Here is a 15751-nt window from a genome sequence, read left to right as displayed (position 1 = left end):
GTTTACTGTGGTCTCAGCCCTGCTCTGCCTTCCAAGTTTTGTACAGTGTCTGCACAATGCCATCCTCATCGAAATACAACCCCTTATTATTTCCCCCCATTATTAATTGTTCCATGGAGTTCATGGGAAGTGTTCTGCTGGAGAGTGTTCCCTCCCCCCCCCCCGCCCCCAGCCAGTCCCTAAAATATCAGAATTCCACTCCACAGCAACTCTGAGCAGGGCCTTCTGTGTGGTTGCCCCTGCTCTGTAGAAAACCATCCCTGGTGAGGAACGATGGGTGCCCACAATCTGTCCTTTTTTGCAAACAACTGAAGGCATTTTTTTTTTAATATTTTTTTTTTTTTGGAGACAAGCTTGGGTGGAAAGGTCTCTAGCCTTATATATTCATCCTGCATTGCTTAAAAAACCTTTCTTCGGTTTGCTTTTTTTGCATGGTTTCGAAAACTATATTAACTGTTTTTATGGCGTGTCTGCAAACTGCCTTGAGACACGCATTAAAAAGTCAGTTGACCGAATGACTGATGGGCTGGTGGAATAAAACCAATCAATAAATGTGTCAGAATTGAATAAGCTCCCAGCCAGGATCCACCTGCCTTCTTCAGCTGCCAGGAGATGTTGTTTTGATGTTCCCTCTCACTATCTTATCTCTCATCGCCTCCCAGGAACTGATTGCACACACCTCCCTGGTTTCTTGGCTCCCATGGGACAGGTTTCTGACTCGCCCATGGCTAGAGAAGAGGGAGCCACGCTTGCCAGCCGCTTTCTCGCACACACCCACCCACCCACCTGCCGCCATAGTGGTCAGGCTCAGGAAACCACTTTGCAAGGCTTATGACATCACCAGGAGGTAACGTGTGGCCATGAGCAATGCCAACAGGAGATTCGGCGGCAACATGTGGGAGTGGAAGAACCACATTTAGGCATGTGCAAAGTCAGGCCTGGGGGCCTAATCCGGCCTGCCAGTTGGTTTAATGTGGACCCTGCAGCAGTTTATTTTCTGGGGGGGGGGGGAATCCTTCAAAAAGCTCAACAACTTCTATCCTAAGAAAAGCTCAACAACTTTGGGGTAAAATGCCAAAACATCAACAACTTCAATCCTAAATAAGGTCAACAACTCTTTGGTCAGCCCTCACACATGTTCACTTCATCAAACCTGGCCCTCTTTGAAAAAAGTTTGGACACCCCTGACATATGTCGTTAAACTATGGCTGGCCACTTCCCTGAACAGGGCTGCCTTCAGATGCCTTCTAAATCTCAGGTAGTTGTTTATCTCTTTGACATCTGGTGGGAGGGCATTCCACAGGGCAGGTGCCACCACCGAGAAGGCCCTCTGCCTGGTTCCCTATAGCTTTGCTCATCACAGGGAGGGAACCACCAGAAGGTCCTCTGTGCTGGACTTCAATGTCCAGGCAGAATGATGGGGATGGAGACGCTCCTTCAGATATACTGGACCGAGGCGGTTTGGGGCTTTAAAGGTCAGCACCAACACTTTGAATTGTGCTCGGAAACGTACTGGGAGCCAATGTAGGTCTTTCAAGACCGGTATTGTGTGGTTTCGGCAGCCACTCCCAGTCACCAGTCTAGCTGCCACATTCTGGCTTAATTGCAGTTTCCGAGTCACCTTCAAAGGTAGCCCCACGTAGAGCGCATTGCAGATAACTAGAGCATGCACCACTCTGGCGAGACAGTCTGCGGGCAGGAAGGGTCTCAGCCTGTGTTCCAGATGGAGCTGATAAACAGCTGCCCTGGACACAGAATTGACCTGCGCCTCCATGGACAGCTGTGAGTGTAGAATGACTCCCAGGCTGCACACCTGGTCCTTCAGAGGCACGGTTACCCCATTCAGGACCAGGGAGTCCTCCACACCTGCCCACCTCCTGTCGCCCCACAAACAGTACTTCTGTCTTGTCAGGATTCAACCTCAATCTATTAGTCGCCATCCATCCTCCAACCGCCTCCAGACACTCACACAGGACCTTCACCGCCTTCACTGGTTCTGATTTAAAAGAGAGGTAGAGCTGGGTATCATCCGCATACTGATGGACACCCAGCCCAAACCCCCTGATGATCCCTCCCAGCGGCTGCATGTAGATGTTGAAAAGCATGGGGGAGAGGATGGAACCCTGAGGCACCCCACAAGTGAGAGCCCAGGGGTCTGAACACTCATCCCCCACCACCACTTTCTGAACACGGCCCAGGAGGAAGGAGCGGAACCACTGTATGACAGTGCCCCCAGCTCCCAGCCCCTCTAGACGGTCCAGAAGGATGTTATGGTCGATGGTATCAAACGCCGCTGAGGAATCACAGCTAAAACATCTTTGGCAGGAGGGTCCCCCCCAAAAAAACCTCTGCTTAAAAACCTCCAAGGAAGGAGAGGTCCCCCGTTTCCAAGGTAGCGCAGTCACTCCGCCGCTTCCTGAAGCGCAAAAAGTCTGGTAAGAACAGCGATGGGAAATGGTGCTGGAAAGGATAACAGCCACTAGCTTGCAATGGTGTGTGTAACAAGAGGAATGCTCTGTAAGTGAATGACACCGTTTAACCCCTGTGCAAGTTTTGCGTGAGCTGGTCAGCTGCCTGGAAGTAGCCAAGAATTGCTCGCTTCCGCCTGAGATGCCCCAGGCATTAAGGTCATCCGAGGAAGTCGTTCTTAGGGTTCCCTGCCTCCCATCTCCATGGGATTTGGCAGGTAGAGACAGAAAACTGGGCTTTCTCAGTGCTGGTTCTCTGCTTCTTAAAAAAATGCCCCCCTTGCACATGGCCTCCCCCTACAAATTTCAGGCACCACATTGAAACAGATTTATTTGGCTGTGGCTTTCAAAGGCTGGATGCTTTCATTTGCCGGCTGCTTTCAGTGTTTTATGGGTTTATTGCTGTTTTTATTGTTCTCGTGACCTTTACAGTTCTGTTTTGTTTCTGCAGTTCTTCTGCATTTAATTTGGCCTTGTTTTTTTAAAAAAACGTGCTTGCCACCTTGGAAGAAATAACGTTCACTTTAGAAGGCAGGATAAGAAATTGACTAAATAAAAATAGGTGTGTGAAGGGGTATTTAGCAGAGGAGCTTTGCTGAAGGGATTTGCTAGGTTAGGGATGAGGGGTGGAGGGAATTGGGTTCTGTTCTCACTTAAAAGGGAACCAACCCGATTTGCTATTTCCAAAATAAAAAGCAGACCAAAAACACAGGCACCCTTTGAAAAGCAGACTTCTCTAAATCTTGCAATGCAGTTCTCCGGCTAAGTGATGTATAAAGGTAAAGGTAAAGGGACCTCTGACCATTAGGTCCAGTCGTGGCCGACTCTGGGGTTGTGGCGCTCATCTCGCTTTACTGGCTGAGGGAGCCGGCATACAGCTTCCGGGTCATGTGGCCAGCATGACTAAGCCGCTTCTGGCGAAACCAGAGCAGCACACGGAAACGCCGTTTACCTTCCCGCCGGAGCAGTACCTATTTATCTACTTGCACTTTGACATGCTTTTGAACTGGTAGGTTGGCAGGAGCAGCGACCGAGCAACAGGAGCTCACCCCATCACAGGGATTCGAACCGCCGACCTTCTGATCGGCAAGTCCTAGGCTCTGTGGTTTAACCCACAGCGCCACCCGAGAACGGCATATCCTGGGGTGAAGTGTAGATTGAACGACCCATGTTGGTGAGAATACACACAATAAGACCCATGTTGGTGAAAAAAAAACAAAAATGTACTATACTGCAGCAGGGCCGTTTTTAGCATATGCACTGCCAGGGTGCAAAGATCCGCCCAGCACCCCCAAAGTTGTTGGCCTTTTTTAGGGGGCAAACTCAAAAAAGTTGTTGAGCTTTTTTGGGCAGGGAATCACTCACCTGTAACGCAGCGGGGATAACTGCTTTTGTCTCCTAACTCGTTGGGAATATTTGACGCTACGGACTAACAGAGAGGCTGGGGGAGAGGGACTTCCACTCCATTGCTTTTCACTGCCGCCGATCGAGAGGGACTGGTATACAGTAGGTATACATTTGTCGCATTCCAGAATTCAGCGCCCTTGCACCCCCAGGTAAAGATGGCCCTGTACTGCAGGAAATTGCTTTTGGGGAAAAATTGGGGGGAAATATGTATTTTGGAAAAATTCAAACTAAAATGCTAGATACTAAAATACTAAAACACTTTCTCACGCTCCTGCGGATGAGAAAGGCTTTTGCCACCTGTCTTGCGCCAACATCCAGCCCTAGGAGCCTTTCCCAGACCATGACTTTGAGAGAAGAAGAGTTTGGATTTGATATCCCGCTTTATGCCATAAAATGCCAACAGTGTCCTTCAGCTCTCTATATTGGACAAACAGGCCAGACCTTACGCCAAAGAATAAACGGACATAAATCGGACATCAGGAATCACAAGACAGAGAAACCAGTAGGAGAACACTTCAATCTCCCAGGACATTCTATACAAGATCTCAAAGTAGCTGTTTTACTACAAAGGAATTTCAGAAATAGACTGGAAAGAGAAGCTGCTGGATTACAACTTATCACCAAACTTAAAACCATGGAGAAACCTGGTCTGAACAAAGACCTTGGATTCTTATCTCATTATACATGACAAAGCCATTTTTACACCTTTTCACCCCTTGCTTTTTCCTGTAAGACCTATTGCAGTCGTTAAGAGTCGTCAACAGGCTCATCACAGCTATCTGCCAATCACCCATTCCCACCACCCTTCTGAGTAATACCCCTCCCCACCTTCTCACTATATAGAAGGGTCTGGAAACTTCTGTTTCAGTGTATCTGAAGAAGTGTGCATGCACACGAAAGCTCATACCAAGAACTGACTTAGTTGGTCTTTAAGGTGCTACTGGAAGGAATTTGTTTTGTTTTAAAATGCTAGTAGTTTGCATGAGGATTTTTTTTTTAAAGTGAACTGATATGGAAATGAAGACTGGAACTATGAGAGAAACCAGAACTGACCCATTTGACTAACCCTATGCTAAGTCAAAGCAAACCACTATCCAAATTAGGGCACGAGTGGTTTCCCCCTTGCCCTGTTCCTGTTCCCAGGGAAAGCCTGCTCTTCAGTGCTAAATCGGAGCAAACATCAATACAGAGAAAACCTGGATTGCCATTTGCTCCAATTGCACACTTTTGAGCAGCGGGACAAGAGGAAGTGGCGATAAGCCCTTAGCCTCTTACAATACGGCCCCTTTGCATGTTTACTCAGAGAGTCCCGCTGAGTTGCACTGGACAAGTAAGTCTGCTGAAAACTGCAGCCTTGCTGAAACCATGAAGTCTTACAAAACCTGCGCTGCCTGGTCAAATAGAAGGCGGCGCAGCAGCTCAGGTTTAGCAAAGTTCACCTAAAAGAGTCTACATTGAGAGCTCAGGTTCAGCAAACATTATCTATATCGGGTTTAAACAGGAGATGCCCTGATTAGGCTCTATAAGCGGAGCAAATCTGTGGGGAAATCTGCCCTCTGCCATCGAGACTTGTGGTATGGAACACCTTGGTGCGTTTGCTGTCAGTACGCAGCAAAGAATATTATCTGAGCTATTGGGAGCACTGAAGCAGAGGCCTTTGTTTCCTCCCCGTAACCGTAGGCGAAGCAAACGAGTCTGGAGGCTGAACCGAAAGAGCTTTCACTTTCCAAAAGCTGAGAAGCCGCTGCCTCAGACACCGACTCCAGGAGTGGAAGGGAAGCGCATGTGTGTGCAGAAACAGGCGCACCGTTTGCCTGCAAGGCCTCGAGCTATTTGCAGACGGCAGGCTATTGTTCCAACAGGAAAGAGAGCTTTCCCCTTTGCTGCCGGCTGCCCTGAGTTCCCGGCCAAAGGTGTGGAGGGACGGGCTGGGGGGTGTCGAGCAAAACACTTTCTCACGCTCCTGCGGATGAGAAAGGCTTTCGCCACCTGTCTTGCGCCAACATCCAGCCCTAGGAGCCTTTCCCAGACCATGACTTTGAGAGAAGAAGAGTTTGGATTTGATATCCCGCTTTATCACTACCCGAAGGAGTCTCAAAGCGGCTAACATTCTCCTTTCCCTTCCTCCTCCACAACAAACACTCTGTGAGGCGAGTGGGGCTGAGAGACTTCAGAGAAGTGTGATTGGCCCAAGGTCACCCAGCAGCTGCATGTGGAGGAGCGGAGACGCGAACCCAGTTCACCAGATTATGAGTCCACCGCTCTTAACCACTACACCACACTGGCTCTCACTAGAAGCAGTAGAAGGCTGATCGCCGAAGAATTGATGCTTTTGAATTATGGTGCTGGAGGAGACTCTTGAGAGTCCCATGGACTGCAAGAAGATCAAACCAATCAAACCGATCCATTCATGGGTCTGGTCCCATGGGGAGAGAAAAGAGGATAGATTAGATAGATAGATGATGATGATGATGATAGAGATAGATAGATAGATAGATAGATAGATAGATAGATAGATAGATAGATAGATAGACAGACAGACAGACAGACAGACAGATATAGATAGATGGATGATGATAGATAGATAGATAGATAGATAGATAGATAGATAGATAGATAGATAGATAGATAGATAGATAGATAGATGATAGAGATAGATAGATAGATAGATGATAGATAGATAGATAGATAGATAGATAGATAGATAGATAGATAGATAGATAGATAGATAGATATAATTAGTGTGTCCTTGTTTCTCAATTTGATCCTGTCACATGGTTTTGTGGTTTTATACATTTTGGTTTTATACATTGTGACTTGCCATTATATTTATTGATTACAGTTTAGTAATTGTTGTAATTGCTAAGTGAAACTCTTTGTTTATTATTTGAAGATATGCAATTGTACTGTTTACTGTACTATTATATTCTAATGGATTATTGAATACAGTGAAACCTTGGTTCTCAAATGGCTTAGTTGACGAACAAATCGGCTCCCAAACGCCAAAAACCTGGAAGTAAGTGTTCCGGTTTTTTAAAGTTTTTTTTTTCAGAAGCCAAACATTTGATGTGGCTGTAGGCTATTGTTTCCAGGGCGCCTGCACCAATCGGAAGCCGCGCCTTGGTTTTCGAACGTTTTGGGAGTTGAACGGACTTCCAGAACGGATTAAGTTCGAGAACCAAGGTTCCACTGTATTGCTTTACTTGATTTAAGGGATTCCCTTGGAATCTATTGCAGAAAGACGACTTGCTAACATGTCACTCTTATAAACAGCACATTTCAAGCATAGAGAAATCCTCTCTCATACTGCCCACTTACTGTTGTGCAACTCTCCATCTTCAAAGGTCTTCTCAGCTGGGCTCATCCGGTCTTCCAGTCTCGTCTGCATAAGAAGGAATGAAAGAAAAATTTAAAAAGTTGAAGGATAAGGTGACACCTCTGGGGCTTTGGCATCCTGCTGAGAGCAGGTCTCCTGTGGCTGCAGCCAGACAAAATACACCTGGGCTTCCTTCATGGCAGAAAGAGTTTTCCTTGGACTGCTGTTTGCTCCAATTCAGCTTTAAAGAGCAGCTTTTTGTGGGGGAGGTTCTGGAGCAAAAAACAAAGGATGCTCAGTCAGAACTGGAGCTCCAAAGCGCAGCAGCTGCTCCCAGGGCCATTTCAGGGGTGCTTACCTTCTCCTTCTGGTGCAAAAGGAAGAGAATGAGGGTGTAATGAGCCTGGAGCTCAAATTTGCCAGGAGAAAGCGAGTTGTTCCCTAAATCAGACTGCCCAGCCTTCATTTAAGCCGTGCTGTTAACTAAACATTCACTTATCACCATTCTGTGCGATTGGCTCTTTAGATGTTTGTGGAGTGGGATAGCTTCGCGCCATGAGAAGAGACGGACACCTAAAAATGAGATGGGTACATTTCTTGCTCTGTTACTTCCTGGAAAACACACCGCATCTGACCCTTTGCCACTCTGGTGCCCTGGTTTGTTTGCACTTTTGACCCCCGGGGTCCCTTCCAGCTCTGCAATTCTATGATTGTACGTGATTGCAAGGCTTCCCACCAAACAATTGTTATTTTACTCTTTCTAGTGCACAAAAAAGCTTTGGGGAAAGTGGGTTCTTTGTGCAAAAGCCCAGGTCCAAACTGAACTCTGCAAGCTGCATTTGGCAGTATGCAACTGGGTGCCACCCACAAACAGCGACTCCTGCACAAACTTCTAAGTTTCCTACATGTATCTTGGGCTTGGGGTGTGTGTATTTTAAAGGCATCTGGCTGGTCTAGCCTGGCCTGTTCTTAATCACAAGCAAAAGGAACGGTAAACCACAGAGCTGGTATATGCTGCCACTTAGTGGCAAACGCCAGGTTCAACATGCCTTTCTGAGGAACGGAGGAACCAGAGGAGCCGACCCACATTACCACTGGGAGGAGAATGATGCCTCCTAATGCCTTTGGAATGGGACTCACAGCAAGAGCATCTGCTTTGCATATAGAAAGTCCCAGGTTCGATGACCGATATCTGGGACAACACACCATGTTTCGAACCCAATACGATCTGCTGCCAACCAGAGCAGACCAGTACTGTAGCTCTTAACCTTTTTGGGGTCACAGACCCCTTTGAGAATGCGATGGAGGCTGCAGAGCCCCGCCGTGGAAAAAAGTGTGCACAAACCACATGCACACACAAATGTGGGACGCAATTTATTTTTAATGCACTGGGGACTGATTTCCTTCAAGGACCCCCTGAAGCCCATGCATGGAATGCCGGGGGGCCCATGGACCACAGGTTAAGAACCCTCTGGAATAGAGAATAATGAGTTAGATCCGTGGTTCCCAAACTTTTTCCAGGCCTTGAGTGCAGGGTGGACATAGTTGGACAAACTGTTGTTGTTGTTGAGTTGTTTAGTCGTTTAGTTGTGCCAAGAAGGCCCTCTGTCTGGTTCCCTGTAACTTGGCTTCTCACAGGGAGGGAACCGCCAGAAGGCCCTCGGTGCTGGACCTCAGTATCCGGGCAGAACGATGGGGGTGGAGACGCTCCTTCAGGTATACAGGACTGAGGCTGTTTAGGGCTTTAAAGGTCAGCACCAACACTTTGAATTGTGCTCGAAAACGTACTGGGAGCCAATGTAGGTCATTCAAGACCGGTGTTATGTGGTCTCGGCAGCCGCTCCCAGTTATCAGTCCAGCTGCTGCACTGCAGGCATAATGTTTGGGGTCTCTTGGAACTGGAGGCTGCAGCAGTGCAAGCAACCAGACCCTCTTGGGATGTGAATGCGCTGCACTTTCACCATCTAGGTTAAGGCTGTATATATATACAGCGGGTGGCGCTGTGGGTAAAACCTCAGCGCCTAGGACTTGCCGATCGCATGGTCGGCGGTTTGAATCCCCGCGGCGGGGTGAGCTCCCGTCGTTCGGTCCCAGCTCCTGCCCACCTAGCAGTTCGAAAGCACCCTTAAGTGCAAGTAGATAAATAGGGACCGCTTTATAGCGGGAAGGTAAACGGCGTTTCCGTGTGCTGCTCTGGTGCCGGTTCGCCAGAGCAGCTTCGTCACGCTGGCCACGTGACCCGGAAGTGTCTGCGGACAGCGCTGGCTCCCGGCCTCTTAAGTGAGATGGGCGCACAACCCTAGAGTCTGTCAAGACTGGCCCGTACGGGCAGGGGTACCTTTACTTTATATATATATATATATATATATAATACACACACACACACACACACACACAACTGTACACTTAAGGCCTTAATCCTGGCAAATTGGCTAAGGAGGAAGTTTCCATTAAGTGGACTTCTCTTTTTCCAGTATGAAAACTGCCAGAATAAATAGACATGTGTCTGAACTGGGACCCCAGTGGGGGGCGGCCCTAATAGTTAAAGTCCCCTAACTGCATGCTAGGGTTACACACACACACACACACACACACACACACACACACAGACCCAACACCACTGGCAATTGGTGTTTTTAAAATACTGTAGTTAAGGTCACAGATTGCAAGCCTCGAGCAGCGTCTAGGTTGACTCTAAGAGTTAATGATTTACCTGTCCAGGTTATCAAAGGAGCAGCAGAAAGGCACACATTCTTATTTGTTTTGTATTCCCGACTCCTCCAAAGCTCACAGGCAGCTTAAAAAAACTGATTAAGAGACAGCGCAGGAGTACCAAACAACTCAAATGCACAGCAGCACCCTAGAGGAGAAGAGACCCGAAGAGAAAAAGAAAACAGGTCTGCTAGCCTGTCTCTAAGCAAAAAGTCAGGATGCTGGTTCTGACTTTTGAAGCCCTGTGCACCTTAGAACCTGGGTGCCTTGAGGACTGCAACTTTTATGTGCTTTCTTATGAAGGAATAAAACTTCTAAACGGCTGGCTCAAACAAATACAGTCGTACCTTGGTTCTCAAACAGCTTGTGACTCGAACGTTTTGGCTCCCGGTTTGCAAATGTTTTTCGGAAGCCAAATGTCTGACTCGGCTTCCGCGGCTTCCGACTGAATGTAGAAAATGGCTGCAGCCAATCGGAAGCTGCGCCTTGGTTTTTGAACGTTTTCAGAAGTCGAACTGACTTCTGGAACAGATTCCGATCGAGAACCAAGGTATGACTGTAGAATAAAATGATAAAATCTCCAAGTTGTCTGGGTGGAGGAGAGATTGGGGGGGGGGGGGAAGAGGCGAGAGAGAAACGTGACCAGGAGGGTTGACATCCATGGCATTCACTCAAATATGATAATAATAATAATAATAATAATAATAATAATAATAATAATAATTTATTATTTATACCCCGCCCATCTGGCCGGGCTTCCCCAGCCACTCTAGGCAGCTTCCAACAAAATATCAAAATACCGTAATACATCAAACATTAAAAGCTTCCCTAAACAGGGCTGCCTTCGGATCTCTTCTAAAAGTCTGGTAGTTGTTTATCTCTTTGACATCTGGTGGGAGGGCGTTCCACAGGGCGGGTGCCACCACCAAGAAGGCCCTCTGCCTGGTTCCCTGTAACCTCTCTTCTTGCAGTGAGGGAACTGCCAGAAGGCCCTCGGAGCTGGACCTCAGTTTCTGGGCAGAACGATGGGGGTGGAGATGCTCCTTCAGGTATACAGGACCGAGGCCATTTAGGGCTTTAAAGGTCAGCACCAACACTTTGAATTGTGCTCGGAAACATGTGCCTTGAAATTCTGGAGGACCCCCCCCCCCCCCCGGTGTTGGATTTAAGAGATCAAAGGCATAACTGCTGGGGGGGGCTCAGAGTCTTGCCGCCATGCTGGTCACAAATGCCAGATGGCTCCCCATGCTTTCCCAACATGGCACCCTCCAAATATTTGGGGGCCAAATCTCCAATCAGCCGCAAGCATCACGAGGAAGGAAACGGTCAAAGCGCTACTGCCTAGGGCTGGTGGGAGTTCTAGCTCAGAACTTCTGAAGGGTGCCGGGTTGGCAAAGGCTGCCTTAGGATGTGGACAGCATCTGGCTGGCATTTCCAACCCTCCCCTAGAGACAGACACTGGAAGGACTCACCACGCTGATGAGATCTGATGGGTCCCTCTTAAAAGTTCGGGTTGATAATTGCCGTTTTTTCCTGCAACAGAGAGAGAGAGAGACACATTTGCTCGGCTTTTGAGTCGAGAGATTTACTGCATGCTCCTTGCAATGCCATCAAAAACATGGTTCAGACCCTGAGGCCCTGAAATCAAAGCACGACTCAGGAAGTCTCTTGGGCTATCCAGCATCAGTGGCCAAGTTGCCCATACAAATTCACTGGAAACTTCACTCAAAACTGCCAAATCAGAGGCAGCAAAAGCCGCAAATTTGGTCAGACCCCAGGTTAGTTCTGCGTCCAGTTCTGGGAACCCCAGTTTAAGAAGGATATTGAATGTGTGCAGAGGAGGGAGATCAAGGGTCTGAAAACCAAGCCAGCCTGATGAGGAACGGTTGAATGAGCTGCAGAGGTTTTTAAGCAGAGACTGGATGGCCATCTGTCTTGGATCCTTTAGTTAAGCCTTTCTCAACCTGTGGGTCCCCAGATGTTGTTGAACTACAATTCCCATCACCCCTAGCTAGCAAGGCCAGAGCTCAGGGATGATGGGAGTTGTAGTCCAACAACATCTGGGGACCCACAGGTTGAGAACCGCTGCTTTAGTTGATACTTTCCCACATTGCAGGAGGTTAGCCCAGATCAGAGTTTCCCAAACCTGAGTCTCCAGCTATTGTTGGACTACAACTCCCATCATCCCTACCTGGCAGGACCAGTGGCAAGGGATGAAGGGAATCATAGCCGAATAACAGCTGAAGACCCACGTTTGGGAAACCCTGACCTAGATGGGCTACCTTCCTGCAATTTTATGATTCTGTGATCTACACTATACATTTAAATCCCATCATCCCATCTAATGCACATTTAAAACCTGTAACTGGGGACTGTAGTTAACCCCTCAAAGTTTGGACTTTGCTTTGTTTCCAGTCAAAGCGTGCCCTGTGGATTCCAATAATAATAATAATAATAATAATAATAATAATAATAATAATAATAATAATAAAATTTATTTCCTGCTGAAATCCTGTACCTCTTCTTATCGCATAGGCTGATAAGTGGGTGGGATCCTGCCTTTGTTGTGGCAAGAATGTGTTAACACTGGGGAGGCACCACTGAACAACTATTAAACCAGAATGACGTGCAGATGGTCCAGATTGCAGCTATAACAAAGGCGGCATTTTTTCATCTCCGCCAAGCTAAGCAGTTGGCTCCTTACCTCTCTCGCCCTGACCTAGCCACTGTGATCCACGCGATGGTCACCTCCAGACTGGATTATTGTTAACTCGCTCTACGTGGGGCTGCCCTTGAGACTGACCCAGAAACTCCAGCGGGTGCAGAATGCCGCGGCGAGACTCCCTATAGGGTCCTCACCGTGGGATCACATTCACCCTGTGCTATACCAGCTGCACTGGCTCCCGGTAGAGTACAGGATCAGGTTTAAGGTGCTGGTTTTAACCTTTAAAACCCTATACTGTCTAGGACCCTCGTACCTACGAGACCACCTCTCCTGGTATGTCCCACGGAGGACCTTACGGTCTTCAAACAAAAACATCTTGGAGGTCCCGGGCCACAAGGAGGTTAGGCTGGTCTCAACCAGAGCCAGGGCCTTTTCGGCTGCGGCTCCAATCTGGTGGAACGCTCTGTCACAAGAGACCAGGGCCCTGCGGAACTTGACATCTTTCCACAGGGCCTGCAAGACAGAGCTGTTCCACCAGGCCTTTGGCCAAGGCACAGCCTGACCCCCTCCTTTGGTAATCCTCACAGAACTCTAGCCCAATGGTTGCCATGAATTTGACTCTGAACTGATTTTAGAATGAATTTATTTTAGAATGTATTTCAATTAATTGATTGTGATTTTATGTAAACTGTGTTATTTTTACTGTTCTTAGCCGCTCTGAGCCCGGCTTCGGCTGGGGAGGGCGGGATATAAATAATAATAATAATAATAATAATAATAATAATAATAATAATAAAATATTATTATTATTATTATTATTATTATTATTATTATTATTACAAATCCACAATGAATCCACTATTACTGCATCAATGACATGCTATCTGTTGCAGGACACACCGGCCTGGAGCGACAACCAGTGGCGTAGCGTGGGTTGTCAGGACCCGGGGCAAGGCAAGTAATTTGCGCCCCCTAACCCGTGGATTTGCGCCCCCTAACCCTAACCCCCAGATGTTGCAACCGGTGCAACCGGGCCCCCCTGCACCCCCCACGCTACACCACTGGCGACACCCCCCCCCCCGTGTCCAGATTCGCCTCTCTGAGTGTCCCCGGACCCTGAACACAGCCCCACTGTGACTCCCCAAGTCTGCCACCTACCTTTTGAAGGGAAAGCAGAGCAGCAGCAGCAAGATGAGAGGGGCAACGGAAGCCACAGCCCCCAAGCCCCACACATGGGGGGCAGGCGGGGGCCTGGGAGAGGTTGCAGTCTCTGTCTTCTCTTCCAGCGGAGGAGCCATACACTCGCGGGAAAGGAGGAAAGCGAAACTGAGAGGGGAAAGAGAGGAATGATTTGTTTCTTTAATCTGTTTGATAAAATTTATATACCGCTTGGTTGCAAAAAAACAAACAAAAAGCAAGCCAACAAGCAAACAAAAACCCCTCAAGGTTTACAAAAATATATATATGGTTTTTGAATGTCTGATGTAGAAGTTTTCAATTTCGTTGTTCTATATGGGACAATGACAATAAAGACTATCGCATCGTATCACAAGAAAGGTTTAGAAGCATACTCTGAAACATAAAAAGTTAAAATGCTAAAACAGATTAAAACCACACCACCTTTCTAAGGATCTGAACAAGAATGCTGTTCTCCGGAAAGAGAACAGCTAAAGGCAGTTGCTACATATCAATAGGCAGGAATATAATGGCTGTAATAATAATAATAATAATAATAATAATAATAATAATAATAATAATTTATTATTTATACCTCGCCCATCTGGCTAGGTTTCCCCAGCCACTCTGTTTCACTAGACAGGGATTAAAAGTTTCCCTAAACAGGGATGCCTTCAGATGTCCTCTAAAAGTCTGGTACCTCGGGTTAAGAACTTAATTCGTTCTGGAGGTCTGTTCTTAACCTGAAACTGTTCTTAACCTGAGGTACCACTTTAGCTTATGGGGCCTCCCGCTGCCGCCGCACAAATTCTGTTCTCACCCTGAAGCAAAGTTGTTAACCCGAGGTACTATTTCTGGGTTAGCGGAGCCTGTAACCTGAGGCATCTGTAACCCGAGGTATCGCTGTAGTTGTTTTTCTCTTTGACATCTGGTGGGAGGGTGTTCTATAAAGCACAGGCCAACAGAAGGCTTTAAATCTGTGCAAACTTTATTTTATTTGAATCGATGTGCCAACTTTTTCTCCAACGAGCTCAAGGCAGCAGACATGGTTCTTCCCCTCCTCATTTCATCCACACAACTACCCTACGAGGTCGGTTGGTTAGGCTGAGAGGCGTTGGGACTGGCCCCCAAGATCCAGGGGGCTTCAGGATCAAGTGAGACCCTGTCTCTTCCTGGTCACAGCCCAACACTCAACACCCTACTGGCTGTCTGCTGGCCCATAATGGCTCAGTGGTGGAGAACCCCATTCCGTCAAAGGCATCTGCAGCTAAAAGGTTTGAATACAGCAGGGTGAGTTTGGTGCTTCTGTCTCCCATTTTATTGACTTTCAAGAGGAATCTAACAGCATCCTTGTTGACGCAGGAACCGGATGGTTCAAAGATGTTGGCCACAGCAGCCTTGGAATTGCAATTCTAGGATTCTGTGATGGCTGGAGAGCCAGTGTCCAAGTGGGACCTATAAACTGGGCATGTTGAAGGTGACCCAGAAACTACTACTACTCCAGAATGTGGCAGCTAGGCTGGTGACTGGGAGCGGCCGCCGAGACCATATAACACCGGTCTTGAAAGACCTACATTGGCTTCAAGTACGTTTCCAAGCACAATTCAAAGTGTTGGTGCTGACCTTTAAAGGCCTAAACGGCCTTGGCCCAGTATACCTGAAGGAGCATCTCCACCCCAATCGTTCTGCCCGGATGCTGAGGTCCAGCGCCGAGGGCCTTCTGGCGGTTCCCTCATTGCGAGAAGTGAGATTACAGGGGACCAGGCAGAGGGCCTTCTCGGTGGTGGCGCCTGCCCTGTGGAACGCCCTCCCATCAGATGCCAAAGAGATAAACAACTACCTGACATTTAGAAGACACCTGAAGGCAGCCCTGTTCAGGGAAGTTTTTAATGTGTGACATTTTGATGTATTTTTAATCTTTGTTGGAAGCCGCCCAGAGTGGCTGGGGAAACCCAGCCAGATGGGCAGGGTACAAATAATAAATTATTATTATTATTATTATTATTA

The 15751-nt window shown here is 47.7% G+C and overlaps 1 protein-coding gene and 1 long non-coding RNA gene across 3 annotated transcripts in view; one reads left to right on the top strand and one right to left on the bottom strand.

The window, feature by feature from the left end:
* Nucleotides 1-15751, top strand: part of LOC309338078 — a 102117-nt gene that overhangs the window by 48539 nt on the left and 37827 nt on the right. The window lies entirely within an intron of this gene.
* The window catches only part of LOC309337893 (uncharacterized protein), a 68684-nt gene that overhangs the window by 21722 nt on the left and 31211 nt on the right, over nt 1-15751 (bottom strand). The window contains exons 3-5 of one of the 2 annotated variants that reach the window (XM_081854880.1): nt 13727-13894; nt 11376-11436; nt 7194-7257 (exon numbers count right to left, since the gene is read on the bottom strand). In XM_081854880.1, coding sequence (XP_081711006.1) covers nt 7194-7257; nt 11376-11436; nt 13727-13894 — 293 coding nt within the window. Of the gene's footprint in view, nt 1-7189; nt 7258-11375; nt 11437-13726; nt 13895-15751 lie in introns of both variants that reach the window. The other variant, XM_081854881.1, reaches the window with a different exon arrangement.

The sequence above is a fragment of the Podarcis erhardii genome, assembly GCF_964252035.2.
Source record: "Podarcis erhardii genome assembly, chromosome: 3".
NCBI lineage: Eukaryota > Metazoa > Chordata > Lepidosauria > Squamata > Lacertidae > Podarcis > Podarcis erhardii.
The sequence above is the reverse complement of the archived record's forward strand: the minus strand, read 5'-3'. Positions and strand labels throughout refer to the sequence as shown.